This window comes from Danio rerio, chromosome 11 (assembly GCF_052040795.2).
Source record: "Danio rerio strain M-AB ecotype USA chromosome 11, GRCz13ab, whole genome shotgun sequence".
Taxonomy (NCBI): domain Eukaryota; kingdom Metazoa; phylum Chordata; class Actinopteri; order Cypriniformes; family Danionidae; genus Danio; species Danio rerio.
In genome coordinates, this window is record NC_141031.1 from 33,016,384 (window position 1) to 33,031,337 (window position 14,954).

Below are 14,954 nucleotides of genomic sequence, written 5' to 3' on the forward strand. Positions count from 1 at the left end.
TGTGTAGGGTCACATTGAGATCGCAATCTTTTTTCGATTAACCATGCAGCCCTAGTGTGTACTGAAATAGGGAAAAAGCTTTTAGGGTGCTTTCACACCTACACTTTTGTAGGTGACCGCCTGAGTGAGGTGGTCTCGGCTCGATTGAAACGAACCCTGGAGCGGTTCGATTGCAGTGAGAAAGCGATCCGATCCGAGCTCGGTAATATCACAGTGTTTTATGGATATGTAATAGGTATACGGCTATATGAAGAGAGAATTTTTAGTAGGGCGGGAAGTTGATGTGATGATCTCCCGGTAATCTCGCGTCCCTCCCGGTCCTTAAATAGGCATCGTCGCGCACCCTTCTCACCCCTTCCCACCGCATCCCTCCTCTTTAGACGTCGCACGCACCTTGTCAATCACCAAACCACCACCTCTCCTGATAGCTGAGTGGGACTCTGCAAAATAAACCATGACCAATGTAAGGAGAGTTTACTCACACGTGACTTGTTTTAGCTCTTTTGGTCCGATTAGAAACTTTGCAGTGTGAAAGCGAACCGCTCCAAGAGCAAAGAGCAACAATGTAACATTTGTAATCTCTGTTTCGGAACAACTGAATCGATTCACAGGTGTGAAAGCACCCTTAAATATGCAGCACCTTTTGCATGGAATAACCTGGAAACAAAGTTGCAGTTTAAAGAATTGCTTTCACTACATGCTTTTAAAAATATTGTAAATGATTTGGAGTTTAAAACATTGGCCTGTACAGTAGATTGTATGTGTATTTCGAAGGATGAATGATGTTGCCTGTTATTTGTTTGTTTGTTAAACCCATGTGAACTGAATACTGCCTAATCTTGGCCGGGACGCTCTTGTAAAGAGATTTTTATCTCAATGTGCTTTTCCTGGTAAAACAAAGGTTTTAATAGTGATAGGAAATACAAATACAACGGAAGTCAACGGGTTAGGTCTTTACAAATGTACTCTTTGTGTTCATCAAAAGAAACTCATAATGCACTGAAATAAGTAAATGTTGAGAAAATGATGACACACTTGAATTTTAGGGTGAACTATTCCTTTAAGCATTTTCAGGTTAGTATTAGAGACATGAATCACTTTGTTCCTAAGTAGTGCTGTTTGCCTCTCGAGAGTATTTTATCCTGTCCAAAGTATTAGAATATGATTTCATCTCTGCCGGATTAACACCTTGTCCATAAATTCTCTGACATGCTTTAATCTGCAGTACGTTGGCACAGTTTGTCTCAGCGGTGCCAGGTAATCCTCCATCCGCCAGCTGTTAGGGCTGCCAAGATAAATAGTTTGGCTGCGCCAGCTGCGGTGGGGTCACCTGCGAGTGGTTTTTCAGTGACCAGCCTTGTAAACCTACATCTGCATTATGTAGAATGTCATTTTTTCTGCATTTACTGTAATTTTTAAATGTTTTTATTTCAATTTGTCTGGAGTAGAGTCATGCAAACAGAAGATCAGGGCAATGCATACCACATCTCATAAAAATTCAGTTTTAAGCGCTAACATAGAAAAGTGGTCTTTGAAGGGCTGCATCTGTCAACATTTTTGTCAAAATAGAGCCTGATGGTTGTGTGACATAGGGTGAATATACTGTTCAATACAGTTTTAAAGTTTGGGGTCTGTCATATATATATATATATATATATATATATATATATATATATATATATATATATATATATATATATATATGTGTGTGTGTGTGTGTGTGTGTGTTGTGTGTGTGTATATATATATATATATATATATATATATTAAAGGCACTATATTTTAAATTGCTTAATAGGATGTGATGTGTCTTTCATTCAGCGACACATAAAAACAAATGCTGATAATGCACAGAGTATACGGTATACTGTATTCCGATTGGTTTTATCATTCTGTCTTGTATCGCTAATGTTACATAAAAACATAAGGGACCAATTCAAACTAGTCTTGCATAATCAGATTATGTACAAGTGTGTCCATTTGTAAAGTTAACTTGTCTAGAATGCCGTTTCATTGTTTGATTCCTGCTATTTTAACACTTCAATTTTACAGCTTAATTGTGACCAGTTTTCAGTTTCCTCCTCAGACATTCTCCCCAAAAAGTGAAGTAGCCATGTTTTGTTTTTTGGCACATTGGTTTAACAGTCGTTTACTACAAATACCATGTTTAAACTTTGGTTACTGCAGTAAAACCATGTTGAGTGTGTGTGATAATCAAAGTTTAATGAGATAATCATGGTATTTTTGGTTTTATTTGTAGTAAAAGTATGGCTTATTTTCCCGAGGGTTGTTTTTCGCGCTAAATAGCATCGTTAAGTGTGTGTATTATTAACGTCTGATATATTTTATAATCGAACTATTGCCACAGTATAATCCTAATTAGACCTACCTCATCTGCTGACATGATAACGGTGAATAACTTTCTTGACGGCTTTCTCATCGCTTACACTTGCCTGTTTGTTTTGAGGAAAGCGCGCGCTCGTACAGTTATAATACACATTCATTCGTGTATATTTTTTCAGCTGCACTTCACTAAACGACCATTGGTGTCGCTAAAAACAAAGTTTTCTGAATCTACACAGTCTCTTTAAACATTCAGGAAGAATGCAATACATTGATCAAAAGTGGCAGTAAATATAATAATACAGTTTCAAATACATTCTGTTTTATTAAAAGTTCCATTTGAAAATACTATATCATCGGTTTATAGTAAATACTATAGTGTTTTTAAAACAGAGGAGAGCGGGGTTGAAAGTACCTATTTTAAAGGATAAAGTTTTAGACAGAAATATATTTTTGATTTGGTCACTAACTCATAAGTGTGATCTATCAATATAGGGTGGTATTTTAACAAATATAGAACATCTTCATAATATTTTCACTTTAAACATGTTGACCCCATTACCAGGGAAGAAAATAACACAACAATATTTGCTAGATTTACTGGCCTTTATTTTTTTATTTTGTCCTTTATTTTTGTAAAAAAAAAAAAAATAAAAATAAACAGTATTTCCATTTTAAATTTTAGCTCCATCAAATGTTTCAAAAGCAACTCAACAATGCAAGATGTTAAATATTTATTACATTTTTCTATATTTTCAATAATATTTTATATTTATTATTATTGGCAATAGGCATTCATTTCATAAAACATCTGAATCAAAACACTGAAAGCTCTCATGTGGAAGAGAAAAATAAGGTTTGTTTATTAGCAGTGGTACCAGGATGAGCCTTTATGGATGATTTACTGTTAAACTGAAAAACTTAAGGATGTGTTATTACATCGTAAAAAATCTTTATCGTAAAATAATGAACTTAAATTACAGAAATTTCTGTAATTCAACTCCAGCTGCCAGAAGTAAACCATAAAATTATGGATTTTTTTTACAGTGTATAGTATACTGTAGTATTGTGAACTGATAAACTAATAAATACTGCAATATACTTTTTACTGTGTTTACTATAGTTAACTATGGTGTATAGTATAGTATAACCTATATTATAATAATTTCTATAACTATAGTTGTTGCAATTATAAAATTACTTAATTTTAGTACTTTACTGTGGTATGGTTCAAAACATTATGTATTTGCTATAATTTACTCTAGTATTTATTCATGCTGCTCAGAAATTTAACACTAAACGAGCAGAGTAACTCTAAATTCACATATTAATGATTTCTGAGGTTTAATGTGAGCTGCTTTAGTGAATAAAATCCTTCATATATTTAACTTCAGCTAAGTTCTTTTATTCATCAGGGACAGCCACAGCGTAATGAACCGCTGACTTATCCAGTATATGTTTTACACAGCGGATGTCCATTCAGCTTCGACCCAGTACTTTTTAAAAATATAGTACAATAGATAACAATTCATTCAAACTGTCATAATATGACAATATATTATTACATTGTTTTATTATTAATATTTAGACATTGACTGTAATTTTGATCAAATAAATGCACCTTTTGTGAGCTGTGTCAAGAGCATTTATAAATCTTACAGACCCCAAACTTTTGAACAGTAATGTAGGTGAAGTCGAGTTCATATTTTAAGAATGACTAATACGTTGGACTGTGTTTTTAATAAGCAGGGTTTTTGACTGCCTTAAATGTATGTGAAGGAGACTGTGAAGGTAATTTGCTTGTTTCTTGGTTCACTGCCATACCGAAGGATACCTGCAGGTACTGTCAACTCATCTGTCATGGTTTAATAGCCATAGACAGCTTGTCTTATGTTGGCTTGAAGCATCTATCATCCAAAGAGGATGCCGTGAGCGTTCCAGGATCTGAGCTGTTGAATGCAGGGATATAAACATTCAGGTTCATCCCCAGAAGTGCACAGAAAAGATTAACCATTCATTAGACATCTTCATATTTGCATATTCCTGTGGCTTAGCGATGACTAGAAGCTGTATCCAGTTAGAATGTATTTATCGCTTCTGTCAGTTTACCATTAGACAAATGTTGATGTCTACATACGAATGTACTGTGAGACCCAGTGGTCAGATTGCATCTTTCATGATCATCAGTCTTTTTTACTTTACGCATATTTCCATCTATAGCAGTTGTGCCAACTAAAGCCATTGCAAAGGCCAAAGGTTTACAATCTATCAGGAACAGAAGAGGGTTATTTTTCTGTCAGATGAGCATCTGTTTTGTCTGTCGTTCTCTTTATTTTAGTAGTATGATGTCTGAATCTGTCATAGAATGTACTTAGATCAGTTTTAAGGTTTTGTTTCAATGTCAAGACTGTTCCTATTAGATGTTGAACTGTTTTGCTGAGTCTGTTTGAATCCTGTTTCCTGATTTAAGGTCTATTGTTGAATTGTGTCCTTGCTCTTTCTGCTTGACAGGATTGATATGAACAACATACTGTATTTGTTAAAAAAAAAAAAAAAGGCAAACAGTTTTCCATTTAGACAACAGCCATCATTTAGGTTACTTGGCCCACAGAGAATCAGCAAAGTTTTTCACAGCTTGCATGTTCGTTTATGACATAATTGGCTTTTAAATGTTGCTTTAAGTTACTTTTACATTACTTGACACCTACAGAAAAAAAACGTAAGTTTAAAATTATAAATGGAACAAATGTGGAACACAAGTGGAATGTGAGTGGAACCATGTGGAACACAATTGGAATGCGAGTGGAACGCATGTGGAACACAGGTGGACGCATGTGAAACACTTGTGGAACTAATGTTGAACACAAGTGGAACGGATGTGAAACACAAGTAAAACACATGTGGAACACAAGTGGAACACTAGCTGTGGGTTTGGAACATTTCCGTGAAAGAAAATGTTATCACTTTTCTCATATAAAATGTTCCAGATTGTTGTGTTCCATGTTACATTTCCATAAAAATCGTATCCAGATGTTACACTTGTGTTCAATTTGTAATTTTACCATGTGAATCTCTCATATTAATTCCACCCAGCAAAGAAAATGCTATAAAAGTCCACAGATTCAGTCTAGAACCTGCATCTATACACTCGATTAAGTCTGTAAAACTGAATGATTTGCTTTTCCTTTAACATTTAGCACAAACAAAATGACCACCACTCACTCAGCACTTTTTTCTATGTCTTTTATGAGGACTATTTGTCTCTGTGTGTTCTCTTTAGGGTACAAGTGAGGGGGAAAGCACCCTAAACGTTATTTAATTTAAGTCCAGGCATGTCTGACTTCAACAGCGTTTATAATGTATATTCTGCTGTAATTAATAACAATTAAATAATAATGTCTACCCAACTGCTGTTTATTCTAGCTTGTATTATTTCATTGCAAACACATGTCAGTGTACATGCACATTTGCTCAGGTAGCCTATATGTAGCTTTAGTAAGCAGAAGAGACATTCAAACGAAAAGAAAAAAAAAAACACTTTCAACCATAAAATATCCTGGGTAATAGCATTAAATAACCAAAAAAAAAATATATATATATATATATATATTTGACATCTTTCATAATGCCTTCAGACACAAAAAAGAACATAATAAATAATAAAAAAATATTTCATAGTAGCATTAATTACAAAAATAAATCCTCGAAAAGAAAGAAAAAGACTAAAGAAACCAGCCTTCATTTCAGTTCTCCATCAAACGGCATATTGTATGTAGCAATGTGCATCAACAGATTGCCTGGGAAGTTGAATTGAGTTAATTGCATGCAATGAACCATTAAGTGGGTCACAGAAGGTGATCGTCCGGCTTTATAATCTGCGATCATTTGGCTATTTCTCTCTTTTTTTAACAGACAACAGTCGGACTGGGATATGAACAATTTCTAAACTAGCTTTCTGCAGTCAAGGGAGGAGCTTTGAGATAAAGGGCATTAGATAAGGCCATTAGGGCTCTGTGGATTACAGTAATCCAGCCCCTTTAACATCAGTGCGGTGGTCCACCACTCGAAAAATAAACATCATGGAGTACAGACTGCAGAACACGTTACTGTTAGCCATCCTGCTGGTGTCTCAAGGTATGTGCTGTTGAGTATTTTCACTTCATTGGCAGTATTTAATAATAATAAAAAAAAGATTAAATAAAAATGTTAATTATAAATATATTGCAAAAAAAAGTTTTTATGCATTTGAATAATCTGCATTAAATCATATCAATTAAAATAATAATAATAAATATTAATAATATTTCTTTACTCTCCAACATTTTCCATAGGTTTTCTTGGTCTGCAGGCACAAACGGTAATTAAAACGTTTAATATTGATATTAAAAGTAATTAAACTACAGTAATTGTATTTAATATTGATGTGTGCTCAGGATGGCGAAAGCAACGATACATGGGCTGGAAAATCCTGCAAATGTGATTGCGATGATTCCTCCAGCAAGATGCTTTCCAAGGGTTCATCAAGTTGGCCACAGGAGATGGGCTGCATGCCAGGTACGAAAGAGAAAAAGACTAAAATATGAAAGAAAATCTGATATTCATGTCATGACAATGTGTTTTTAGACTTTTATTATTGATTTCTGATTCTGATCTCAGCTCTGCTACTATTAAGTGTTTTAAATCAGAATGTGTCAAGCAAATGTATCATTTATAATTTATTATTTCATTAAATAGTAGCTGTTTTTATTGGCTGAGGGTAAGTTTTAAATCAATTACAATTGAGAACTGTAAAATTTCTGAATGAAGCTTTGCACTGTTCAAAAATAAAGCTTTCTATTGGCATTGGTGGCTCTATGAAAAACCTCTAACCTCCATAAATGCTGGATGCTTTACAATGAAATTATATTTTCAGAAAATGGTTCTCTTTCAGTGAAAGGTTCTTTGTGGAACTCATAATAGTTCTCAACAGACTCACTATAGAAATTCCCTTTTTATTTTTAAGAGTGTTCACTCTTTGGGAATTGAGATGGATGGATTAGTTAGCAGTAGCTGGTGCCCTTCGGAAACAGAAGGCAGGGCATGTGTGAATGAGCTGGCTCCCGGACAAGCCTCCACCTGCAGTGGCACAGAAAGTCATTAATCATTTGGTTGCAGCGTCACCTGGGCCATGTGCGCCATCACCGTATCCCATTGGCACACCACCACAGGGTAGACATGCTCCATTAACACAGAGCAGCTCGTGTTCAGAGTCTTCCGAAGAGAATGATGTGTTACAATTAAATGATAAGGAAAGTTGAGAAAGATGGAACAAATCAGCATGCAGGTTGATAATCTCATTATGCGGAGATGTGGAGATTACCAAGAATTACCAAGACTACCAAGATTACTCAGAATTTGTCAAGATTAACAAGAATAGGACCTGTCAGTCAAACTATCGATAGCAGTGCACGGACAGGTCAGAGTGGCACTGGCTTCATGGCCTCAGGACAGAACTTTACAAATGACATTATTTGTTTGCATTTTAGGCTAAGGAAAATTTATATTGAGATTTGTGTTTATAGGCCTATTTATTGGTTATCTGCTTCCAGATATAATGAGATTAAAAAAAAAAGAGTAATAAAACGAGTTTTAAAATGTTGGAAACCTGCAATTTCATTTAAGTTAAAAATGTATAAAGATTTGTATTCATTAGCCTACATATCCGTTATCGGTTTCCAAATATAATGACTCATCGGTTAACAATATCACCCAAATTTACATACTGATAAAAGTTAATGTCAAGATTTGTGTTTATAGGCCTATTATTGGTTATCTGCTTCCAGATACAATGAGATTATAAATACGTTTTAAGAAAAAGAATTTAAAAATGTTACAAACCTGAAATTTTATTTAAGTGAAAAATTCCTATAAAGATTGTATTGTATTCATTAGCCTATATCGGTTATCGGTTTCCAAATATAATGGCTTATCGGTTAACAATATCACCCAAATTTACATATTGGTGGAAGTTAATATCAAGATTACTGTTTATAGGCCTATATATTGGTTATCTGCTTCCAGATAAAAAAAGTGTTATTAGTATAACAGTAAAAAAGTATTTTATGAATTTTTATACTATCTCTTAGCCTGCATATTGGTCAAAAATAACAAATATACCTACATTAGTTAACCCAAATTTCAATATTGGTAAAAATTTTGGCCTACATATCAATTATCGGCTTTCAAATATATATATAAAAAATAATTGCTAATAATTAAACCTGTTCATAGGTCTAAATATTGCCTAATGTAATCAGTATAAGAGTATCAACATTTCCATATTGATACATCCCTAATCCAAAGAATGACATAAAACATGGCATCATGGCGACCCAATAAGATCCTTATTGTCCTTTTGTTTAAAAAAACAGCATATAATGTCACTCTTTAAGGATTACAGGGTCGTTGTGCTGGGTTATGAGGCGTCTGGGTGTCAATTATTCTGCAGATAAGGTACTGTTTCACATTTTATTTTCACTTGTGGCCAAAATAAATCCAGCTTGAACTGTTGAGCTTTCTCTCCTTCAGCCAAAAATGCTAATGCAGCTTTAATATGTACATTTTTATATCATTTACTTTAAAACTATGTTAGGTTATGAGTATATGCCATATGAAACTACTGACCTTGCTACTAATTGAAAGTTTTGACAGCCTTACAAACAGTTATTTAACTCAGGGTACATGTGTTTAATTTCCTTTTAATTTCATTTAAATTACCACGCGAAGTTGGCATGTCAAAAAGAGCATCCCAAATCCTCGATAAGAGGGACTGTTATGTAAAAACACTGATGTGGAACTGAAGCTTAAGTGTGGAACGTGACCATCTGCCAGCCTAAAGTCTTAATGGATGTTGATCTTTCGGTATGGGGAACTAAAGCTTTTGGGATTGAAAAAAGTCACAAGCGACAGAAGAGCGGAAGCATGGAATTATAGAGCCGGCAGATTAACGCTTTGTCCATTTCTCTTTAACACAGCGGGACAAAGAAATCTCTCTGATCGCGTGACTAATGTTTTATTAAGCCTCCTGTCAGATACGTCGGACATCCTGTGAGGTTTTGTTGAACAAATTTTGGCAATTCAAAGCTGATTTTGGAGTTAGAAATCCTGAACTGAGCTTATGCATATTCATATTTTAAAATTAAATTATGTGCAATGTTTTATTAAGGTTGTGTTTATCCACAATTGTGTCAACAACAACACAAAAAACTGCTTTTTAGGCCATTGACGTAACAACGGCATTTTTAGAGCCTGATCATGCAAACTTTAAAACATGCTAGTTTTTTAAACCCTTATTGTCTCTACGGAAATCACAAATGTAATATTGTAAAAATGGTGACATCATACGTTTTGCATGCTAAAGTCCCAGTTACACACCCTCTTATTTCAGTATGTTGATGTACATCCAATTGAAGCTAAATGTTAAGTAGGGGGCGGGGCTTTCTTTTTATGCATCATTCCCTCATAGCAAGCTAACGGTAAGAGGGGTGTGGTTAAGAATATTGTGGTTGAATGACATCAGCAAAGAAGTACCACCACTCCAAATGTGAAAGCAGACTTTGAAGATTACAAAACATTTTTTTTACATTGGATTAATTCGCAGGTATTAATTGTTCACCTAAAGATAAACAGTAGCAATGTTTCTATCCAAAGATGCAAATAAAATTTATGAGCAAAACTGGAATATCACATAAAAGACGTGCGCATAAAGCAGCATTTCCATCCAATCCCTGCAGGCACAGGACGTCAACAGGACGTCATATTGATGTTATACCCCAACGTATGCCAGCGTCGTGGGGACGTAGGATTTTGTTTGGAAATGAAAATCAGGTTGACTTCAGAACCAATGGCAGGTTGATGTTAATGTCCAACCTAAAATCAACTAAATATCAACGTCTAATCGTGTTACACCTTGAAGATGTGTGGACGTTACCACTATGACATCTATCAGATGTTGGATTTAGGTCATTTTCCAACACAACCTCAACCAAATATCAATGTAATTTGACGTTGTTATTGGACGTCAAAATAATGTTGTCCTTAGACGCTGGTTGAACTTGGTCACCCCACGTCAAGACCTAAATCTAACCTAATATTAACGTCTTATGATGTTGTGTGCCTGCTGGGATGTGTCATAGAGAACAAAAACGTCACTTCCTGATTAACTAGTGCCAAATATCAGAAGTAACAGTTTTTTATTTATTAAAGTAGGAGAAGCTGCGTGAGTTCCTTTTTTATTTAATAAAATACTTGCGCCTCAGAAGACTATGCCAACACGCAATGAACACGCGGTGACATTTGAAGACGTCAGACGCGAAGCCCAGAGGCTCTTGATTCTGGGGCTAATAAGTAATAACACTAATACTAAAACGTTTTTAAGCATTTTAGAATGACCAAAACAACATTTCAGATGTTTTACAATATGCTCAGCCTGCTGGTTTGTCCATTCACACACATTTATAACAAAATCACATGACTGTTTTATTAATGTGCATACTGCAATTTGTTCAATACAAGTTTTTTCAGTGTAGTTTATTTATGTTATACATATTACATATGCTTTTTTATGTGCAATTTTAAATTTTATACGCATCTTGCCGATTCAAATCAACTGATTTTTATGTGCATATACTGAATGTGCGTAAAAGTAGGTGGATGGAAACATCGCTAATGTGTGTTGGCTAAATAAACATTCTAAATTAGGTTTTTACTCACTCTTAGTGTGTAGGCATGTGTAAGTACAGTATTAATAAATCAGAAATTTGTTGAAATGTACGAAAATGTAGTATTTCTTTACAAAATAGCATCGCCATCTACTGTTCTGGCATGCATAGTACAGTTATTTTAATAGTTTTCAATGAGCCGAATTGGTTTGGCAAGTTTTAAACACATTGTTGTCATGTAATCCTATATACTGTATATCTTTTAAATTTTCTATCCAGAGTGTCCCTACCATAAACCTCTGGGTTTTGAGGCAGGATCTGTGGCTTCAGATCAGATCAGCTGCTCTAATGAAGACCAGTACACAGGCTGGTTCTCCTCCTGGACGCCAAACAGGGCAAGACTAAATAGCCAAGGATTTGGGTGAGTGTATAATATATAGCATATATGAGTTTCTATTATATTGCATAAATATTATATATTTATTCATTCATTTATTCATTTTCCTTCGACTTAGTCCCTTTAATAATCAGGTGTCAGCACTTTTCCACCAAATGTTTAAACAGCAGATGCCCTTCCAGCTGCAACCCAGTACTGGAAAACACCCATACACACTCATTCATACACATACACTAAAGCTAATTTAGTTTATTCAATTCAACTATGGGGCATGTCTTTGGACAGTGGGGGAAACTGGAGCACCCAGAGGAAACCTACACCAACATGTGGAGAACATACAAACTCCACACAGAAATGCCCACTGACCCAGCTGAGGCTCGAACTAGCGACCTTCTTGCTGTGATGCTAAACACTAAACCACCGTGTCACCTTATATATTTATATATTTCGTTAAATGTAATTTTTTTTTTTTGGTAGAGGTATTTCTTCCTCTATATAAGTGTAATATAAATTAGTTGAGTTAACCAAAAAAATCACATTTTCAGTGTACTTTTAAAAGAAGGAATGTTTCAGATTTTAAAAACATTTGAACAACTGTTTGAATTATTTTGCTGTTATTAAAACCATCTTGACTATGGAATCTGTGAATTTGTGGTTTTTCCCCTAGATGTGCCTGGCTGTCCAAGTTCCAGGACACCAGCCAGTGGCTTCAGATTGACCTGAAGGAGGTGAAAGTGGTTTCTGGTATCCTGACCCAGGGCCGCTGTGACTCTGATGAGTGGGTTACCAAGTACACTATGCAGTACCGCATTAATGACAATCTCAACTGGATCTACTACAAAGACCAAACTGGAAACAACAGGGTAAGAAGACAAATAGGCTGTCTTGAAAAACCACTAGTTATACTGTAGGTTATCGACTTTTAGGCTTCTGGTTATATAAAGCATTACTGTCTGTTAGTATTGGGCTAAATTTTTATATATTTGGTATCGGTTTCCAAATATATCAGCTTCTAGATACACATTTCTATATCGGTTTATTCCTCTTATAAATGACTATGGAAAACTTGGCATCATCATTCATTCATTTTCTTTTCGGCTTTGTCCCTTAATTAATCTGAAATCTTCACAGCGGAATGAACCGCCAACTTATCCAGCATATGTTTTACACAGCGAATGCCCTTCCAGCCGCAACCATCACTGGGAAATGGCATCATCATCACAACAAAAATAGATCTGTTGTTATTTTCACTAAAATTATTAATTCATTAATTTTCCTTCAACTTAGTACCTTTATTTATTATGGAAATGAATCGCCAACTCATTCAGCATATGTTTACACAGCAGATGCCCTTCCAGCTGCAACCCTGTACTGGGAAAAACCCATACACACTCATTCACACACATACACTATGGCCAATTTAGTTTTTTCAATTCACCTTTAGCGCATATCTTTAAACACACAAAAATGCCAACTGACCAAGCCGGGACTCGAACCAGCAAACTTGTCACTTGAGGTGACAGTGCTAACTACTGAATCACAGTGTCGCCCACCAAAATTATTTGCAACATTATTTTTATCTTCACATTATTTGAAACATCATACTGGCCATTTTCTTGTTCCTAACATGTTTGACTTCCTTTACTTGTTGAGCAGACAAGATATTTTGAAGAAAGTTGTAATCATTGACTTCCATAGAATTTGTATTTTCTACTATGGAAGTCTAATATGGTTACAGGTTTTAGTTTTCTTTAGAAAACCTTCTTTAGTGTATTGAATTGAATAAAGAACACACTCAAGGGTTAATAGTGACTATACATTCAAAATACTTTCTACATAACACCTGTAAATTTAATTTGATGTGCAAGATGAGACAGCTCCTCTCTGACCCACTCTGAAATTGGCATTGGTGTATCTTATTGTAATTGTTTTTTTCCTCAGGTGTTCTATGGGAACTCTGACCGCTCTTCCACAGTCCAGAACCTGCTGCGTCCACCAATCGTAGCGCGCTACATCCGTATCCTCCCTCTTGGCTGGCACACTCGCATCGCCATGCGCTTGGAGCTGCTGCTTTGCATGAATAAATGCACCTGAGCTAGCTAATAAGCAAAGCCATTCCTAACTATTTCCTGTACACCATCCATTCATTTCTATCACAACATGCCAAAGTGAATATCACTAGCCAATCTTGTTTTATGTATCATCTGGTATGGATTTCAATCGCTTTTAATTTTATTTATGTGTTTAATTTAACGTTCTGCGTCTAACTGGTTGATTATTTGATTATTCACATATTTTTCTTCAGTTCATGGAAATTATTGTTAGATTATGTCATGAGTAAATTACTTCATGCTTTTTTTTTCATGTCATTTTTTTTTTAAAAGTAAAATAAGTATTGCTTTGGCAAATCAGGTTTGTTTACATCCAATGCATGTTGAAGCCATAATGTTAAACCAGATATTCAATCCGGGTATAGAAATAGGGAGATCCATTGGAGTTGAACTCAGTGTTGTGTTACTGTTTTTCTGTTGTGGTTTGTGACTGTTTTTGCTTGTAATTCCCACTGACCGATTCCTTTTTATATTCATTATGAGCCTGTACTGTTAAACTGTGTTTGTGGCTTACCTGAGAAACAACACAATTGAATAAAGGAAGTCTTTCTCCGTATTTTCAGATTTATTCAGCCTGGATCTAGTTTCACTCTGTAATTTGGACAACAGAAAAATGTGCATAATTAAAAAAATTATAATAATAACAGTAATATATGTTTATTTGTTTTCTTTCTCAGTCCCTTTATTAATCTGGGGTTGCCACAGCGAAATGAACTGCCACATTAAAATATGTTTATATTTTATTTAAACATTTTATTAGGGGTGTCACGGTGGCGCAGTGGGTAGCACAATCACCTCACAGCAAGAAGGTCACTGGTTGGAGCCTTGGCAGGGTCAGTTGGCATTTCTGTGTGGTTTGCATGTTCTCCTCTGGTTTGGCGGTTCATTCCGCTGTGGCGACCCCAGATTAATAAAGGGACTAAGCCGAAAAGAAAATTAATGAATGAATGACATTTTATTGGAGCTGGTTAATACATATATCCATAAATTAATAAATAAATAGTTATGAACATTTATTTTTAGCTAGTTGCTAAAGACCTTCAGTTCTAACTACTAAACTAAAACTAAAATAAAGCTTAAGGAAAAGTGAAATTATTATAAAACTGACAAAATGAAGTTTAATAATAATATTATACTGAAAACCACAGATCCACAATTATAGTGACAAATAATTTATATGCATAACTATTCAGATGGAATGATTCTGGCAAATGTTGAGAAAGTTTGCAGAAAGATTTAAGACTGAAAGTGCTTAAGATAAACGTAAATATGTACACTGGATTAATAAATTAGGCTACTGGTCTAAGCAAGTGCGCATGCGCTCCAAATCAATTTAAGTCATGCACCTGCTTGTTGATCATTCGGTGAATTGATTGCATGTGCTATAAATTGTAGTTTCAGTGC

General features: G+C 34.9%; 1 protein-coding gene and 2 long non-coding RNA genes across 3 annotated transcripts in view; 1 reads left to right on the plus strand and 2 right to left on the minus strand.

Moving 5' to 3' along the window:
* The window catches only part of LOC147834848 (uncharacterized), a 48,581-nt gene extending 46,050 nt beyond the window's left edge, over positions 1 to 2,531 (minus strand). The window contains exon 1 of the long non-coding RNA XR_015502735.1: positions 2,390 to 2,531. This is a non-coding gene — a long non-coding RNA (uncharacterized LOC147834848). The remainder of the gene's footprint in view (positions 1 to 2,389) is intronic.
* The window catches only part of LOC147834847 (uncharacterized), a 337,793-nt gene that overhangs the window by 64,575 nt on the left and 258,264 nt on the right, over positions 1 to 14,954 (minus strand). The gene's annotated exons all lie outside the window — the stretch shown is intronic.
* rs1a (retinoschisin 1a) lies at positions 6,410 to 14,106 on the plus strand. The gene is given in 6 exon segments (NM_001003438.2): positions 6,410 to 6,477; positions 6,675 to 6,700; positions 6,777 to 6,897; positions 11,322 to 11,463; positions 12,107 to 12,302; positions 13,381 to 14,106. Coding segments are annotated over 6 exon segments (693 nt in total). The 5' UTR covers positions 6,410 to 6,422; the 3' UTR covers positions 13,534 to 14,106.